Source organism: Gallus gallus, chromosome 22, assembly GCF_016699485.2.
Source record: "Gallus gallus isolate bGalGal1 chromosome 22, bGalGal1.mat.broiler.GRCg7b, whole genome shotgun sequence".
Classification (NCBI taxonomy): Eukaryota; Metazoa; Chordata; class Aves; order Galliformes; family Phasianidae; genus Gallus; species Gallus gallus.
In genome coordinates this window covers 2,770,728-2,789,179 of record NC_052553.1, presented here as the reverse complement: position 1 = coordinate 2,789,179, position 18,452 = coordinate 2,770,728, and the positions used below count along the sequence as shown (strand labels likewise).

The window sequence follows — 18,452 nt, the reverse complement described above, 5'->3', positions numbered from 1 at the left end:
AGCTGGTCTGGGGGCCAGGAGGGGTGATGGGCATCCTGCCATGGCCATGTGGAGCTGTAAGGGATGGGATGAGAGCAGGCGTGTGCCCCCAAGCAGGCACAGCACAGCTGCAGCTGCAGCATGGCAGAGCTCAGCTCTGTGCCACGTGTAGCTCTGTCTGTCCCGTGACAGAGGACTGCTCTCTGCCCTGTCAGGCTGCTGGGGAAGGGGGTCATGGCTGTCCCTGTCACAGCCTGACAGGGGACGGGTGTTGCTGTTGCTGTCCCAGTCCCATGACTTTGACAGAAGCTGTAAGTGCAAAGGACACCCCACCTGCCTTCTCCCTTCTCCCGCCCTGGGCAGCTGATCTGCAGCAGCTAGGGTTACAGCAGTGCTTGCAGAGACCGGGTGTGTGCGGACCTGCGGGCAGCTCCTGTGCCCAGGGCTCTGCCTGACACAGCGGACAGCATGGCTGGGCACTGAGCAGGGGTGTAGGGCACCGGCACGACCCTGCAGAGGCAGGATGTGGTCTTTCCTGGTCCAGCTGCTGATTGTCGTGGTGCTGCTGGCCTTCTTCCTGGTCAGCTGCCAGAATGTCCTGTACATCGTCAGGGGCTCTGTGCGCTTCCTGCTCAATCATGCGCACCGTGAGCTGGACAAGGAGCTCGGGGAGAGCCAGGGGCTGGCGGACGACGAGGAGTCTCTCTCTACCAGAGTCGTCCGCCGGCGTGTCCTTGTGAAGGTAATGGGCAGGGAGCAGCACCAGGGTATGCACAGCAGAGAGCAGGGACAGGGCTGGGGCTGTGCGGGAGCCGGAGCCTTGGGCTGCGTGCTGGAAGGCTCTGCTGCCCCCTGAAATGCTTTTCCTCCTGTCCCTCCAGGGCAACGAAGTCCTCCATCTCCCTGGGGAGCATGTGACTGAGGAGCAGTTCACAGATGAACAAGGCAATATAATCACCAAGAAGGTGAGTGACTGGGGCCGAGTGTTTGTAGGGTGCTCTCCGCAGTCTTCCTCCTCTCTCTTTCCATGTGGTCCCTCTCTACAGCCCAGGGCCCTGCACAGGGTGCTTGCATTCTGCTTTCTCCAATTACTGTCATGGCTCTTCTCCAGCCAGATTCTGCCAGGGGGTGGTGTGTGCGGGGCTGAGGGCCAGACCAGCAAGAAGGAAGGCATGGTGTCGGGACTGGCCATGTCCCCCTGTGTGGACTGGTGCCAAGGCTGGCAGTGATGAAGGCTGCGTGGGTCTCCACAGGTCATCCGGAAAGTGGTGCATCAGTTGGACCTCGACACGGATGACAGGAAGGAGCATGAGGACTTGATTCTGGAGGGCTCCCTGCAGGAGCCCCAAGACCTGGAGGCAGAGGCTGATCACTTCATGTACTCCATCCTACAGCGGGACGGTCTGGGGGCCAAGGTATGGTGTGGTTCGTGGCTGTGCCTTGCAAGCACCCTGCTCAGGGCCAGCACTGCCTCTGCAGGACTTGTGGGCTCCAGGGCTCCTCCATCCTCTGTCCTTTCTTCTGTCCTGCTCATCTCTCTCACCTGTTTCCCTCCTAAGGCTGCCAGGGGCTGCTCTTGTCCCTGCACCAGTCTTCTTGCTTGGTGTCTTCTGCTGACTGACTCAGCCTTTCCCTCTCCTGTCCTTTTCTCTGTGTCTGTCTGTTCAACCTGGGTGATGTCCTGCCTCCTGTCCCTGTGGCTCCCTCAGGAGGAGGTGCAAGTGCGTGTCCCAAAACTGGAAGTCTCCGGGAGCAGGATGGGGGCTCAGATAGTGAAACGAGCCAGTCTGAAAAGGGGGAAGCATTGACCCCCCTCAAATGGCCTCTTTGGAGGTAACCTCCCCCTTTGCTCTTCCTTTTGTGCCAGCTCCTTGTGCTGCTGGGTAGCAGGGTTGTATGTGCATGATGGTGTCTGTCTCCTCTCTCTCTCCAGTTTCTTCTTTATGTTAGTGGGATATCTGTGGTACATGATAGTCAAGATCCTTGCGTTTGTGGACACATGTTCATGCAGGCAGTGTCTCCACATCTATTGTCTGTAGTTGTCCCTAGAGAGTCCTTGGGCCAGCGTCAGTCGAGGCAGTCTTCCTGCTATTTTCTACAGCATGCAAAAGCAGCTCGGGGAGCGCTTTAAGAACTTACAGGGTCTTCCATGCTGCTGTGAGAGCAGGGTGCAGTGAGTCACCCTCATTTGTGCCATTGCTGCTGGTTCCAGGCAGGGCACTCATCAGTGCTGTGATGCTGCATCTCTGGCACCTCCTATAAAACTCATCTTGTGGCTGGTCAGAATGGGTGCATGTGGAACAAGTGTAGGCTGGGACTACATGTACCTGGTGACCCCATCTCTGTCTCTTTCTGTGTCTCTCCAGGATCTCACCTCAACACCAAACCACTGATCTCCACACCAACCTGAGAAGAGAGGAGAGGAAAACAGAGATTGGAGGGAAGCAGGGCTGGCTGTACATGTTTCAATAGGCTAATGGCATGATTTCTGTACGAGATACTTACCGTCCTATCCGCATGACTGACTGACTGCAAGACGCATGAGCTACAGTACTTCCAGCAGACAGAGGGACCCTGTCCCTGCCTTGCTGCCATCAGGAGCCTAAAGACAGCAGCACGCACAAGGGGTATCCTTCGGCTCCTCTGGGAGGCCAGAGCTGGACTGACAGCAAATGAGAGGGGAGAAGAATCCGCCCTCGCACGTCCACCTGTGTCACTACATCCCTGTGCAGTGCTCCAGTGGCAGGAAGGAGGCTGGGGCTGCTCACTGAAGGAGAAGAGGGGCTCTATCCCCATCACCATTCTTGCCTCTGCTGGACTTGCTTCTCATCCCTCAGTGAGTGCTGGGGCAGGGGGAGGGCAGCAGTTGGGGATGTAAGGGAGGAGGGCTGTGGGTGCAGTGTTGCCCGGGGCACTTGACCTGATGCAGGGCTGCCCTTCTTCTCCCCAGCATGTGCAGCGTCTCCTGCCAGGGCAGGGCTCTGGGCCGAGCACTGAGCTCGTTGCTTACGTTGAAAGTGTAAACTGTACAGCAATCAGCCTTGTGTATATGAACCAATAAATACTATGCAAACACCTAGGGACACTCTAGCAGTATGTACAAAGCACTAACAGCTCCACTCCCAAATACCTCTTCAGGCTGCAGGATGGGCAAAGCCTTTGGAGTATGTGAGCAGCTCTGGTGAATGGAGCTGGAAACCTACAGGTGTGAAATGGCAGCAGGTTGTCATGTCCTGTGCCCTTCCATCTGAGTCTGGCCCCTTCTTGGCCTGAAGAGAGAGGCCCACAGGGGCAGCCCCATGGGCTGGTCCATGGTGCAAGCCCCAGTTTGTGCTGGCTTCAGCTGGGGTGAGGCTGGCAGCCTGCACTGAGGTGCTTGGGGCCCAGGGAGGATAGGTAGTGAGAGCAGGGAAGGCTTGTGCCACACACTGGGTTGTGCCTAGCTCTACTCAGCACAATATCTGCTCAGGAGATGAGCCAGGAGCTGGCAGGAGCCAGAAGCCCTGCACTGCTTTGCAGGACCTCCTGGCCTCCCTGTGAGGGCACAAATGAGCACAGACCCACCAAGGACCAACCCCAGGAAGGCAGGGAGCTGCTCCGTTGGGTGGCTGCACTTCGGCCAAGTGAATGCCCTTCTGCAGCCACTGGGCGAAGCAGTCACCCTGAAAGCAAGGGCAGTGCTGGGGCAGCTGCTCTGGCAGGAGAATTGTGTAGTCAGGGCTGCCCAGGCAGCACTGAGATGTGCAGAAGGTTGAATCTGCTACAAAACTTGACCCTGGAAGGACAGGAGGCAGACAGCGGTAGATCTGTGTCCCCAGCTCTGTCCTTTACCTAACCAATGCGGGGGCCTGGCCTTTGTAGCATGATGGTGTGGAGACCCCCTTGCCCTTTCCCCAGAGGTGGCTGTGGACTTGTTTAGCAGGGCCTCATGCTGCTCTCAGTGGCCACGTGCAGAACAAGCCCATCTCCAGCTTCAGGCAGGGCAGCCCTGTCTCACAGCGGGTGCACGGATGCCAGGAAAGTCTCTGGCTCTGCTGCCCAGATGCAGCAAAGCAAACGGCCCACCTTAGCCATGGAAAGCAAAGCAACCCCTTCCTCACCCCACCTTGAAGTAGGCACAGACTCCATCCATTACCCTTGCTGTGTACAATAACCTACCTAGACCCACTGCAACAGCTGACCCTGTAGCATCACCATAGAGTTGTGTGTGGGTCCTGTGCTTTGGCCTAGTATACGCCTTAGGGAATGTGCTGTGCTGCAACTGTGCCCGGCACCTGCAGTGACATTGCTTTGCGCTCAGATTGCTCGTAGGGCTGGTAGGGGGAGGCTGCACCCAACATTGAGCCTAGAGAATGCTGCAGTCTGCACACTAGAAGCTTTTTAGAAGTTTTAAAAATTACTTTTATTTCCTTTTTTTAATTGTTATGGAAACAAGCCTTTTGGATCTCCCTGTCTTAGCCCCTGATGTATAGATCATATCCCTGTACACCAGCTATCGGACTATGAATTAATAAAGAAACTAACACGGACCTCGTCTCGTCTCTCCTTTTCCAAGGGCAAGGGGAAGGTGGAGGCTCTCTGGCGCTGCCGTGAAGCCCAGCGGGCAGCCGAGCCCCGCAGGACACGGGGCGGGGGAGTGACTGTCCCCCCCTCTCGCCCCCCCTCTGCCCCCCCGGCGGGTGCCCAGCGGTCCGCCCGGCGCTGTCCAGCGGCCGTGGTGCTGCAGCGCAGTGTCCCGCAGCCCGGGCCCCGCGGCGGCTCCTTCGCCGCCGGCTCTCAAAGCACGATTTGTCTGGGCAGAGCCAATCCCGGGCTGCCCGTGATCGTAGCCAATAGGAATCGAGGCCGCGGAGATCCGGCCAATGAGCGCCAGCCCTTGCAGCTGCCCGGCCAATGAGAGCGCCGTATTCTAATAGACCTCATCTTTATCAGAGAAATGTTGCCTCTTCCCAAGCCCAAGTTGAGTGCCCGGTGCCGGTGCCACGTCGGGTCCGGGGTCAGCCAGGGGCAGCTGCCACCGAGGCCGTGGCCACCTGCTGCCGTGGCCCTGGACCCCCGGGGCAGCTAGCCCAGCCTTTCAGCTGCCCATTGGTAACGTGCCAGCTGGTGTGGACGCTGCGGGCCAGTAGCCCCAAGGCCAACAGGGATGGGCTGCGCATCATGCCCTCGGAGTGCCAGCCTCTGAGGGCAGTCCCGGAGCCATGGACGCCAACCTGCCAGGCACCTTCCTGCTCAGCGGCCCTTCACTGGCCCCCTTCCCTGAGGCCAAGGCACCTGTCTGCCAGTACTCGGTGCAGAGCTCTTTCTACAAGCTGGGTCCCCCCGGGCTGGGTGCCCAGCTGGCTGCCGGCACCCCACACGGCATCTCCGACATCCTCGGCCGGCCCACAGCGACTCCAAACAGCAGCCTCCTGCCCAGCTACCCCCACACAGGTGGATTTAATGGACTGAGCTCCCCAGGCGTCTATTATGGGCCGCAGGTGGGGGCCCTCCCTAAAGCCAGCAGCGATTATGTGCCGCGGGGCAGGAGCTGCTGGGCAGAGGCACCCGACTGGCAGGGCAGCCGGCAGTGCGGTGGCCGTAAGTATGGGGCTGGGAGAGGGTGGGCAGCTGGTGGGACCCCATCACCTCCATTGCTTTGTGTGAGGCACAGCTTGACACCTGGGGATGTGCTGAGGGGGCACAGCTGGGGATCTCAGGCAGAGCCCAGGCAGACCCCTACTTGCAGAGACTCCCAACCCCTGGCAGCCTCCCTTGGTGAGTGCCAGGGACAAGGACAGTCCTGGGCTGGCATGCGGATGGCAGGGGTATTGTGAAGCACACTGCTGCCATGATGGGACTGTCGTGGGCGAGCGCAGACACTAGCCTGTGGGGAGCCCACAGAGCACCCAGGGGCTGGGGGCTCTGGCTCAGTGCCTGCAGCCGTGTTTCCCTCCCCAGGTGATACTCATGGAGCAGATGGGTCAGGCAGGTGTTAATTCCTTCCCATTGCACAACTAGGGAGGTGGGGGGCATGGTGTTCTCAGTGCTGTGTGGCTCCACAGTTGCATGCTGCTCCTAATGCTTGTTGCCTTCTCAGCACAGCAAATAGTTTCTGCTCCCAAGCAGGAGGTGCAGAGTCCAGCCTTGGAGGCAACACGGCTCTCCCGGGACAAGGTCGAAACTGTGGAGCCAGGATATTGTTTTACTTTGGAGGAGCGCAGCAGCATAGAGGGGCGTGGGGATTGGGCTGCCCAGAGCCACGAGCCTGGTGCTCACCCACTGCCCTTGTCCCAAAGCCCCTGCACACCTGACTGACAGCCTGCACAAGAAGAAGCACACGCGTCCAACCTTCACAGGGCATCAGATCTTCGCTCTGGAGAAGACATTTGAGCAGACCAAGTACCTGGCAGGGCCAGAGCGGGCACGGCTGGCATATTCCCTCGGCATGACTGAGTCCCAGGTGAAGGTGAGTGGGGGTGTGTGTGGTGTGTGGAGCATGTGGCAGGCGGCTGCTAACAGCCCTGCTGGGCTGCAGGTTTGGTTCCAGAACCGGCGCACCAAATGGAGGAAGAAGAGTGCCCTGGAGCCCTCCTCCTCCTCGCAGCGGGTGGGGGGCTCCAGTGGAGAGCGGGCAGCCTCTGAGACCGAGGATGATGAGTACAACAAGCCCCTGGACCCTGACTCGGACGATGAGAAGATCCGGCTGCTGCTGAGGAAGCACCGTGCAGCTTTCTCGGTGCTGGGGCTGGGCACACATAGTGGCTGAGCACCTGGGAATGGGTACTGCTGTGCCCCCACTGCAGCTCCTGCCCGGGGCTCAGGGTCTGGGAACAGCAGCAGTGAAATAAAGGCCCCTGTCCCAGCACTTATTACATGGGTCTGCAATGCTGGCTGCCTCAGAGGCTGGGCTGGGAAGGGGCTGAGGCTGGGGGGCCATGTATGGGGCAGAAAGGTCCCCCAGAGCCCTCCCCAGAGTTTCCCCAGATTGGGTGTGTGCTGGTAGCAAGAAGTGCTGTCCAAAAGTCACTCGTTAGGGCCTCTTGTTGGAACCTATTAGCAGCAAATAAATATCATTTATCTTGACTGTGTGAGTGAGAGCCCATTCACCTGTCGGGGCTGCAGGATTGATGCGGCAGCAATAGCCCTGGCTTGTTTGCTGCCAACCTGTGGGGGCCCCCCCATGCTGCACCCAGCTCGGTGCAGGCTGCATGCACTCCTGGGGCCATGCCCCCCTGGTTCCCACTGGCTCAGCCTCTGCTTGCTGATGGCACGGGGCCACCACCTGTCCCTGCTGCCTGAGGTGCCAAGGGGCTGCTGCTGGGGCCGACAAGAGCTGACAAAGTGCAAGCAAACAGTGCTGCAGTGTCCTGGTGGAGAAATCAATAGGCAATGATAAGGTGCTGCTGGGCCATTGTGCAGTGGTTGGCAGTGTGGCACAGGAGTGGAAGTGCTGTTGGGGGCCTCCCTGGCAGCTGCAGGCAGCATTGGTGTCCATGTCCCCACCTGCACAGTGAAGATCCTGCACCACAGCAGCCCCCAATGCTCCCCTATGGCACTAGGATGCTGCGGGCTGACACCGGGCCCCCACCTGCCCGGCCCCAAGGCACACACTCAGCTTTGCTGCACATCCTGGGGGCTTGGAGAAGGCTAAACTATCCCAGCAAGCATGGGAGGTGTAATGCTACCCCTGACCATGCAGCCCCTGGGTTCCCCTAAGCTGATGCTGCTCCATTGCAGGGCTGTGGAGCCATGCACCATCCCTGGGCATGGCAGTGCAGGAGCGTTCTCTGCATGGCCGGAGTGTGAGGCTGCTGCTGGGATATTTTTTTGACATTTTCTAAGCTGCTCGACGTGGCTGACAATTTTTAATGTACTAACTGCCTGGTCCAGTGAGCTGATTAATTGGTGCTGTGGAGATCAATAGAAAACAGAAAATTAAAACAATTTTAAAGTGATTAAGTAGTTTAACACCTGTCTGATGCCATGTCAGTGCTGGGAGACAAATAAAGCAGGTGGCAAAGGGCCGGCTGCAGCCCAGGAGTGACAAATCGCAGCCACAGCCTGGCTGCCCTAAGCATCCCACGGCTGTACCGGAGCTGCAGAGCTGCTCATGGGGCTGCAGTGCAGGATCAATCCCACCTCCAGCTCTCCTCATCCTGCAGCCCTGAAGCCAGCACGGATGGATGGTGCCAACCACGTGACATGTCTGATGGCTGCCATGGCGGTTCCAGCCAGCACCGGAGCTCATAGGGCTCATGGAGCCCAGCCCACAGTGAGTGCCAGCACCGTGTCCCTGGCCCTCCTCATGCTCCTCACCGGGCACTACTCTGGAGTGTGAGCGTGAGCAGGGTGGGCTGGCAGGCAGATGGATAGCAGCTCCGCTTCAATTCCACATCCCTTTTCTCCCAGACAAACCCCGTCGGATTTTCATAAATCAAAGCGCCACACTGTTTAATAAAAATTTATTGACTTACAAGTGATTATTTATCAAAAGGCCATTAATAGCGGCTCCGGGAATGATGTGCTACTGGGTGGTGTGGAGAGACTAATAGCAAATCAATGCCAGCATCTGGGCAGAATGCATATGAGGGCCCCCGGCCCCAACGGGCTGCACGGCTGCTGCTGCTGGGGCTGGCAGCCCCTACCCCAAGGGCTGCCCTACGCTCCCCCCGGTTATTTATCGCTTACAAATGAAATGATCAATACTTTTAATCTAGAGCTAAATTTATTAACTTTCCCATCGGAGAGAGACATATTGACTGGGTGCACAGGGAGGGGGAGCTGAGGCAAGATGGATGCGTGCTTGCTCACCTGCCCAGCCTGCTGCGCAGCATCCCAGCAACAGCAGGACCATGAAGATGGCTCCAAGCACAACAAGGAGGACAGAGGCAGCCAGGAGCCACAGACTGCTGTTGCCACCACAGCACCTGCGACAGAGACAGCTGCCCACTACAGGCAGACTGGCAGGCAACTGCAGTCTGGGTGCAGGGGTACTATGGCATGGCAATACCTGCTCCTGGCACAGCCCCTGCCTCTGTGTGCAGCTATTTGCCCAGCCAAAGGCAATGCCCTGTTCCTCTGACCTGGAAAACTGGAGCGCTGGGTGTGATGAGTGCTCAGGGAAAAGTGGCTGGGGAAAGGTGAAGGGAGCCTGCATACCCAGCCCCAACTGAGCAGCGATGCTCATGTCCACAGCCTGGTGCAGCATGCCTGACCGCAGCTCAGCACAGGGGCGACAAGGGGGCATGGCACAACCTGGGCACCCTGTGGCTCTCCAGAGCCACTCAGAGCAGGACACACCTGGGGGGCTCAGTGCAGAGGACCTGAGGCAGGGAAAAGCTCCATGAGCCTGAAGACTGGAACAGCCGTACGCATTTTGTGCTGCAGCCATGAGAGGCAGAGGCTTATAAGATTCCCTTGGTTGTCAAGGCAGCTTATCTGAGCACAGCTCACCCGTTTCTGTGCCGTGGGAGACTTGTGACTGACACACATGCACATCAACACACCAGCCCTCCCCCTGGGCCTGTAAACACCATATGGAAGCATATGACACCAGAAGTGTTTCATTTAATATTGCCCCTGCAAGGGGCTTCACTGTAACAGTAACAAGAAGGCATCTGTGCCAAGAGTTGCCCAGGGCCTGAAGACTCTAGGCAGTAATAGCGCCTTCAAGAAAGAAGAGCCAGGAGATGAAGGAGTAAGTCCAAACAGCTCCGGAGTAGCCAAAGTCCAAAGAAATGGAGCTGCTTCAGACAAGACCTGGCTCACATTGGAGGCAGAGAGCTCTGGCCAGGTAACAGTGCTGGAGACAGAGGACTCAGGAGCGGCTCCGGTCTTCATGGTTGCCTACAATCATTTTGCTGTAAAGTTTCTGTTGCTCCTCCTTGAATGTATCTTTCACCTTCTCCCTCTTTAGACCTCCATCCCTAGAAAAAGAATCATTCACAATGGAGCTAAAGGAACACACTGACACTGCAGCTGGTGCTGCTCTGAGCAGGCTGGAGTGCATGTGTCCCCTAGGTTGACAGGGCATACTGCAGGCTGACTGTTCACAGAGGCGGCTCCTTTCACCTCACGCTCTGCCAAGAATGTCACACAGCCCTGCACGGTGCTCAGCACATCCAGTACCACTGCAGCACGCTTCTTATAGCGGTCCTCAACCTCTCAGGCTCCAAAGATCTCAATGCCTGACTAGAGAGGTTCTCAAGCTTCACACGCTTTGTTGAGCAACATCAAGTAAGAACTGGGGCATCCCAGAGCAAGCTGCATTCAGAGAATGAAATTTTGGTGCCCAACACACAGAACAGAAGTCAAAATATGGTCTTGACTACAGAAGGGCAGTTTTGGACATGTACCTCCATTTCTACACAGGTCTACTCTGCCCAGTGCGAGACACAACCTTAGCTTTGCAGCTTACAAACACATATCAGGACCCAGGAACAGAGAACACTAGACCTAGGAGGAGAAAGGTCTGGCAAGACTCACCAGAGCAGATCCACAAGGCCTCCCTGCCTGGCAATAGCTGACTTCACTCGATTGGCAAACTGGACAGCATCCTCATCACACTGTAGGAAGATGACACTGTTCAGACAGAGCAAAAGGCCGAACAGGCAGCAGATCAGACAGGGCAGGTTCTCCTTACTTACCTGTCTGGTCATTGGGGGCAAATACCACACACTGCAGACAATGGCCCAGCTGGTCATCATCCTAAGGAGGTAGGTTACCATGCCATACTTGCTGCTGTTCCAAAAGGCATCTCCAAACTGTGGATCATACTATGGAGGAAAGAAAACTTATGAACGTCAGGTAATGGGTGCACCTTCCCTGAGGCTCCCAGTTCTACATCAAGTCCAACTACAGGCCAGCCCTCCCCCACTGCACATGGAGTAACCTCAGCGTCCCCACATCCCATGGTCTGAGGACCAGGCTGTTGTGAACCAGCAGTGCCAATACTGGGCTATCAAGACTGACCTTGTAAGCAGACAACTATTTCTGCTGTAAAAATGTTTGCCTTCTCATACCTTGATGGCTACAGGGTAAACTGTGGCTCCAATTTCAAAGCTCCCCTTTTTGAACATCATCACAGATGTGTTGTTGATGCAGGTTCCTGTAAGAGACAAGCACAGTCTTTGCAAGTCAGTCCAGAAGTCTAAGCTATACACCTACAGGCATCCAGCAATTGCCCCTGACACTCCAAACCCTCCTCTGTGTGAGCACAAAATGTGTAACATCACTGAGACAGGAGGGCCACTGTGCCTGCCTGGCAAAACTCCTCAACTCACCTTCCGGAAAGATAAGAATAGGCAGTTTGCTCTTGTCCTGGACGTGCTCTGTGAGCCTAAACAGAAGAGAGTCACCAATAATCATGGGAGCTGTCCTGGCAATCCACACAGCAGCCCCTAACCCTTTCCCAGCCTCCAGAGGCCCCCTGCAGCTAGCAGCTGTCACACCTTTTGGCAACGAGGTGACGATCTTTGACCTCCGAACGTTCAAACCAGACGTGGGGGCAAGCTTTCACCATGGCTCTCTGTATCACACCCATGAGCCCTCCATGGACTTGACCCACCTGAACAGGGTGAGAAAACGTAAGTTACAAGACCTGGGGACATATGAAGGTCAAGGCAGCTCCTACAGCTTCACTGCTCAGCTGAAGTTCATCTTTCTACCCCAGTCCTCGTAAGGCTGAGAGGAAAAGTTCCAGGGTCTAAAAGTAAAGATGCAGCAAGCCCCAGGGGAGGTCAAGCTTGATGGAAAGCAGGCATAGTTGGGGTGCAGACCTTACCATTGCATAGTAGCCATCACTGGCCAGGATGATCACGTCAATGGGGGATGTGTGATTGGCCACGCAAATGCCTCCATTTCGGGGTCTGTTTTCTCTAAATGCAAAACAAAGGCACAGATTAGGGCAGAGGAATGAAGAGTGAGACCTGCAAGAGGCACAGCATGATGCAGCCAGTGGGGACAAAGGCTGCAGCAGAGAGTGCTGCCTTACCGGTCATGGTAGGTGATGATGGCCGTGAGGGCACGCACGCAGATCCGGTAACACATCAGGTGAACGTGTTTGCTGAGGAACTCTTTACACCTGCCGCCCAGAAGAGAGACCATCAGCCCCAGCTGCCCACATCTGGGTCACTCAGCCCAGCTGTCTGAGCTCATGAGATCCCACTGAGACTTCACATCATGACCACATAAACACATCTCCTCCTGGGTTTTGCTGGTTGCTGGTTACTGATTCATATCGCATGAGAACCAAACTTTTGCCTTTGCACTTCTCTGTTTTTACTCCTTTCAGAGACCTGGGCTAAGAGCTCTGTCACAGGCTTAATGTTTACATCTAGGCCTTTTATTTGAAATAGTAGAATATACATTCCTGACAGGCTACAGATGATAGGATCACCTGCCTCATCTGCACCATGTAGAAGAGACAGGCCTTGCAGGAAAACTTCCTTATTATCAGGTCTCAAAACAGCACAGGGAGCTGCCTGTCACTTCTTTCAAAGGCAAACTCACCTTCCATTTGGCAAATATCCCACCACTGTAGTACCAGTCACCAACAAGCTGATGCCAGTGAACGCCAGGGCTATCCTGCAGAAAGAGGGAAGCTACGTGCTAGCAAATCCAGGCCAGAGGCCCTGCCCATCACTCCCCTGTCTCTCCCAGCCAAGTCAAGCAGGGTCTGTGAGCTGGGGGACCAGATGCACCAGGAACAGGCCACAGGCAGGTTTCTGCAGCAGCACCCACCTGAGGGGCAGAAGGAAGCAGTAGCGGATGAGAACACCCAGTCCCCAGAGTACAGTGAGGCGCAGACTGATGTAGTGGAAGTTGTAGTTGGTCCTGCTGAGCAGGTTCCAGGACTCCAGCTCTTCAGCTGAGAACCTCTTGGTCACTTCATCATCCATGATGGTCTCGATGCCTTTGCGGCAGAAATAGAAGATATCTGAGAGCTCAAACTCAGGGGCGTCCAGGGCTTTGCCACTGCCACTCCGACGGATCTCTTTGATCTCCTCTTCCAGTGATGTTGGCTCCTTTGCAATGATACCTGCAACAAGCCACAGGCAGCTCTGAGCAAAGTATGACTTGCCTGCTAAAAGACAGCCAAGGGCCAGCGGGACCTCTGCGGACCCACCCTCCACAAGTCTCCCTTCCTTCCTCCAGCCCTCCCAGCTACCTAGACATGAAACCTGCCCTGGGTCCCCCATGCACTGGACCTTTCCACATCTACTGCCAACCCATCTACGTAGAGAGGGCATCCCATCACACTTCAGCTCTGAGAAACACTACATTTACCACACAGAAATTTGAACTTCAGATGTGCTCAAGAATGGCAGGATCTTACCATTGACATAGGGCTTGTATAGTGGATGGTTCTTCTCCTTGGCACCACGCTCTATTCTCAGTGTTGCCCACTGCAAGAGACACACACAGCAAACAAGATTGTCAAAGCCTGCAGCTCCACTTGCTACTATTTCTGATTCACAGCTGGCTTCCGGGGAAAACTATGCTTAAGGGAACCAAATGAGATGAAAGCAGGATGCTTCCATACAGAACTGTGTAAGTGATGAATACGCAGCTGAATTGAAGTGGAAGCAGACATTAGGCTGGGAAGAAAGTTTTCACAGCAGAGATTTGTGTATAATGGAACAAGAGGAGTAATGGGAAGGTGACCAGCACTTAGGAAAGACATAATGTGCACGCACACACTTGTATACCATTTTGCACAGTAGAGCCCCAGGGGAAGAATGAGTGCCAGAAGGTGGAATGGTACTCAGTGGTGAAATGGTACAGCAAGACTTTCCACAGCCTCCTGTAGGCTGCTGCCAATTGCATGTGGCTGTGACTGCACAGTCTCCAGATGAACCTTGCATCCTGCATGCCCTCCTGCTGGGCTGGAATGTGATGTAGCTCAGCAAGCAGACAACAGGACCAGCACTATTTTCCACTATTGGATTCCTCCAAACTCAAAGCAGAGACTGTGTCTTCAGGCTGCTGCTAAGCACATCATGCCAGCCTCATGAGGAGATGGGATTCCTCTCTACTGCTTCTCAGTTCATAGTCAGTTCGAAACAGCAGCAGCAAGCACCCTCAGACAAACACCCTCAGTTACTCCATCAGTCATCCATGAAGAAACGGAAACTGCCAGGAACACCAGGGCTCCCAGTCTCAACCCATGACACCATTAGATGAGAAAGCAGTGATGTGCGAATGCTAATTGTGGGTGGAGCTTCTAGCTCATCTAGCAGCCTCCTCTGCCAGTAGAAGGAACTGCAGGATTGCAGACGATTATCCAGACACTGCCATCCCAGGAGAAGGCAGAAGAGAAGCTCTGACCCAACAGGAGTGGGGCATCCTGCACAGCAGGCACGTTCCTTGCCAGCTCCACAGTAGTGACCATGGTGGCAGAAAACCCAGCCTGCCACATGGGAAGCAGTGGGCAGGTCTCCCCACCAACACAGGTGTGTGGCTGCCACCCCGGGCCCCACAGCCCCCTCAGTTGCCAGACTCAGGTGCTTCCTCCCGGGCTGCGTTTGCAACACCAGCCTCAAGAACTTGAAAAATATTTCTTGTGAATAATACTCTTCATACAATTCTGAATGACCAGACCCAGCCACTGAGCCACATCAACCTATGAGACATTCTGCCAGAGCACTCCTCTCTCCCACTACAAAGATTCTTTAATAAAAGCTGAAATAGATTTCTTCTCAGAAAAACAGTTGCAAAATTGAACACCAAAATGTGCTGAGATTAAATGTTCCTTCATCGAATGAAAGGAAAAATAATTACAGTAAAACAAAATGTTCCATTTCAGATAAGACAAAATGCTTATTAATTTTTTCTCTCAGTTCAGTCACTAAATTGAAAACCAGATCTTCAGACAGCAGTGTTAATGAAGCACATCACAAAGCACTGGGTCTTCCCCCTCACACCACAAACTTTTGGGAGGACTTGGATAAAGTGCTGAACATAGCAAGCTGCAGGGCTGCCGTCTCCAGCCAGCCAGTACATAGATGCTCCCAGAGAAGACCAGCTCTGATCCTAGAGTAGTAGCTGTACTGAATACTGTAGCAGTTTGGACATCACATTTAAAAGCCTGAAACTTCCCTGCTATGCACAGTACTATCTTATTACTTTTCACTGGGCTGCCAGGTTTGGGTTGGTTTGGGTTTTCTCTACTGGAAGCTTTGCAAAAATCCTGGTCTCACCAGGGACTTGATTCAAGGAGAGGCACTAGCTAAGATGGCCCAGAAATAAGTCTGCTGAAGGCAGCCAGGGGAACAGCATGACCCCAGCTTGGAAAATTCCACTTGGCTTTTTTTGTGCCAAGAGGAGCAGCAAGCACTGCTGCTGTCCTCAGAGGCTGCAGGTCCAGCTGTGGCTGCTGGGCTCAGCAGATAAGCAGGCAGCACTTTGAGAAGTGGGAGCTCTGTGTTCTGGCCACAGACTGCCCAGGGCTTGCAGCACATACAATTCCACCTTGCTGCCTGCTTTTGCTTCATCCAAACGTACTGGAAATGAGCAGCCCACTGACTGTAGCTCCTCTCCATCACATCTTACACCCCTTTTGGCTTCCCTCCATACCGAACTATAACAGCACTCAGTCTTGCCTGGGACATTAACCTGGCCAAGCACACACCTGCTCCCAGCACATCCCCTGGTACTTCTGTACTACTTACATACTTATGGGCTATGCTGTCCTACTACTTCATTTGAAGATTCAGTGGCTAAACCACAGAGAAAAAAAAACCACAACCTGTGAACAGAAGTCCAATAATTGCACTTGGCTGAGATGACTGCAGCAGGTCATCTGGCACCAGCACATTAACAGCAAACCATACTCCTGCCCCTGTTGTCTGCTGTGCCCAACAGAAAGGTAAAAGCTTCTCCTCCTAACATTAATACGCTTGATGAGACACTGTGAACACTCTTCAGCACAGAAAATTCTGAAAACATGACTTACCTGAAAAATCTTCAATAATGTCTTCATGTAAACCTTGCGGATGCCAAAGGAGACTCCAAAAATTGCTGGCACAATGATGAAAACCAGGAGTAGAGTGAAGAGGACAGTTATGGAGATTCCCAAGAGATTGACAACTAGGCTGTCAAAGGGGAGCAGGAGGAACATGATGAAGGGCCCAAGCAAGGCTGGTGCCCTGCGACCCTGCAGCCAAACAGGAAGGCTGCCTGCAGCAGTTAAACAGTTCTCCTATTATTCAGTAATAGTCTCACAAATGCACTGAGTCCGCTGTTGCTCACAGACCCCATTCCAAAGTTCACATCCTTTTTGGGCTCTGTGAGAGAGGGAACGAACAGTATCTGGGAGAGAGGTTGGGAAAACAAGCAAATACTGCCAGGAGTCCCAAACAGTTCAAACAGTGCACGTTAAGGAGCTCAAAGAAGATGGAGTGTGCAGGCAGGTTCCTCCATGGGTTTGCAGAGAGTACTGTCCTGGAACAACTGTGTGAATACAGGCTCTCCCACGGCGCTGCTGAGCAAATCCTGCTGAGGAGCAGCTTCTGAAGACAATGGCAGTAGAATTCGTCTCAGGCTGCTGAGCGTATGCAGAATCTCCTCACAGGGACAAGATGAAGTCCATCTCTGAGCCTGCATTGGAGGAAACTGAGGGAGCTGGCACTTGCAGGAGCCTACTGTATGTGGAGCTATTACCGTTCCTTCCAGGGCGACACAGCTACTGGCTCAGATCCTCACATGACGCCTGTAACAAGTTTAATTTCAGAGGCTCCTGGCATCGACTCACGTTGAAGAGTTGCAACTGACTCAAATGAAACCCGTGTCCCTGGAAAGCTCTCCAAACAGTGCGTTGGCTTCTTGGTAGACCAGGCACTCACATGCCACCAGCACTAGAGGAGGAAAGAGAAACTGAAGTCAGGCAAGTCACGCAACTCAGAGATGTCAATGGCAGGAGGCCAGGGACAGTGGGTGCTGAAACCACGAAGGCAGTGCTCAGGCTAAGGACACATCACTCCAAGCAGCTCCTGAGACGCTTCAGACTCAGACTGGTACTCCAGCTTCCATTTCACAACATCAGATATACGTCCTGTGCTTCCTCCCAGACAAACCTCGAACTGAGTGGCTGCGACCAGAGCCACTCTGGAGCACAGGATGTTGAGTGTCTCTTAACAGGTCCCAAGTACAGGAAAAGAGACAATGAAGTACCAGAAAACCCTTCTGAATGACAGAGCCCTCACCACCTCTCTCATTTCAGAGGAATCCAAGCTCAGGGAGCCAGTTGTGTGCTGGATTCCTGGGAAGGAATCACTTCCTCTACCCCTGTACACAGGTTCCTGGGGCGTGGCTCACCTACTGCTTACACAGGGCAGCTTTACAAACAATGCATGACAGGAAGTTAGCCCAAGGGGAGAATTACTGATGATGATTAGCCACAGTGGAACTCACCGGGACACGGGGAGCAGTCAAAGGTCAACGCACAGCACTGCAGCCCTCGCAGGGGATGACCTGGCAGAACAGGTCTGCATGAGACCAACACCAGTTGGAGCGTCGGCTCAGGGGAGAACTCCCTCCAGATACAATCTCTGCCTGCTGCCAGAGGGCACGGTGTCAGCCTAAGGGTGGGATGGAACAGTGCTTGAACTCAGAGGAGCAGGGAAAGGTGAGAATACCATTCTGCTCCCCTCTACATACAGAGCATTGCAGCTGCTAGCACTGCAGCGTTACTGCTTCAAAAGAGCACAAACGCCTCTATAAACTACTCCCTGAGAGCAGAAGCTCAGCAGCCACACACGTGACCGTCCATCAGCCAGAGCTGTCACTGTCGGACCGGCCCCGGCGGCTCGCAGTCCCGCGAGGCGCTCAGTTCCACGTTTCCTGCGCTGCGTCACTGCCGTGCCCTGGCCCCACGCGCCAGCAGCCACGTGCGGTGCCCGACTCAGTCCGGCAGTCCCCGATCTCGTGTCGGGCCCCGCGCTCGGGGACTGAAGCTGCGCCCTTCCACCCAACGCGGTCACCCGAGGGTGGCGTGGCCGGGAGCGCTCCTCGCGGCTTTGTTACGGCCTACGGGACACCGCCCACGGGCGCAGCGAATCCGGGCAGGGGCCGGGGCCGGCGGCGACCTTTGTGCGCGCTGGCAGCGGCTGCCGGTGGGGAGGGGCGGGGGCCGGAGCCGGGTCGCTCACACCGCGCGCGGGGGCGCTACGGCGCGGCCCGCACCACGGAGGAGGCCGCGCTCCCTGACGCGGGCGCCGGTTAACGGTCCGCGGGCGGGTCGGGCCCGACCCCGTCTCTCCACCTCCTCCGCCGGCCGCAGCGGGACGGAGACCGAAGCCGGGACCGGAGCGGGACGGCGGGGGAGGAGGAGCGCCGGGCTGGGCCTGGCCGCTCACGCACTCACCTGCCACCACTGCCGCCAGGCCCAGCTCCGCCCCCGCCACACGCCGTGCGCGCCGCGTCTCCGCCCTGCGTACGCTGACGTCACCACACCTCCCGCGGGGCCGCGCACGCAGCACCGCCGGACACGT

At 55.5% G+C, this 18,452-nt stretch overlaps 3 protein-coding genes across 20 annotated transcripts in view; 2 read left to right on the top strand and 1 right to left on the bottom strand.

The window, feature by feature from the left end:
* ANK1 (ankyrin 1) overlaps positions 1-4,508 on the top strand; it is a 49,826-nt gene extending 45,318 nt beyond the window's left edge. For 9 of the 15 annotated variants that reach the window (XM_015297393.4, XM_015297397.4, XM_015297389.4 and 6 more), the window contains 4 exons: positions 861-944; positions 1,233-1,394; positions 1,689-1,812; positions 2,346-2,482. In XM_015297393.4, coding sequence (XP_015152879.2) covers positions 861-944; positions 1,233-1,394; positions 1,689-1,787 — 345 coding nt within the window. In that variant the 3' untranslated portion in view covers positions 1,788-1,812; positions 2,346-2,482. Of the gene's footprint in view, positions 1-364; positions 722-860; positions 945-1,232; positions 1,395-1,688; positions 1,813-2,345 lie in introns of those variants that run through there. The other 6 variants (XM_040651546.2, XM_040651545.2, XM_015297401.4 and 3 more) reach the window with 5 other exon arrangements.
* A 446-nt stretch (positions 4,509-4,954) lies between these two features.
* On the top strand, positions 4,955-7,044 carry NKX6-3 (NK6 homeobox 3). 3 transcript variants are annotated; one of them, XM_046903422.1, is made up of 3 exons: positions 4,955-5,559; positions 6,318-6,427; positions 6,497-7,044. In XM_046903422.1, exons 1-3 carry the CDS (start codon positions 5,181-5,183, stop codon positions 6,725-6,727), a joined length of 720 nt encoding a protein of 239 aa, XP_046759378.1. In that variant the 5' UTR covers positions 4,955-5,180; the 3' UTR covers positions 6,728-7,044. The 3 variants fall into 3 exon arrangements, with proteins under 3 accessions (XP_046759378.1, XP_004947667.1, XP_428808.2); XM_004947610.5 differs by having other exon boundaries at positions 6,258-6,421; XM_428808.8 differs by having other exon boundaries at positions 6,258-6,427.
* Positions 7,045-9,508: 2,464 nt separating this feature from the next.
* On the bottom strand, positions 9,509-18,363 carry GPAT4 (glycerol-3-phosphate acyltransferase 4). Of its 2 annotated transcripts, XM_040651542.2 has the most exons (14): positions 18,326-18,363; positions 17,374-17,540; positions 15,917-16,817; positions 13,298-13,367; positions 12,703-13,000; positions 12,472-12,546; positions 11,954-12,043; positions 11,744-11,837; positions 11,412-11,527; positions 11,244-11,299; positions 10,983-11,068; positions 10,608-10,736; positions 10,447-10,526; positions 9,509-9,887 (listed from the first exon to the last, which is right to left on the bottom strand). In XM_040651542.2, exons 3-14 carry the CDS (start codon positions 16,079-16,081, stop codon positions 9,779-9,781), a joined length of 1,368 nt encoding a protein of 455 aa, XP_040507476.1. In that variant the 5' UTR covers positions 16,082-16,817; positions 17,374-17,540; positions 18,326-18,363; the 3' UTR covers positions 9,509-9,778. The 2 variants fall into 2 exon arrangements, with proteins under 2 accessions (XP_040507476.1, XP_015152890.1); XM_015297404.4 differs by lacking the exon at positions 17,374-17,540.
* Between the last annotated feature and the right edge of the window lie 89 nt (positions 18,364-18,452).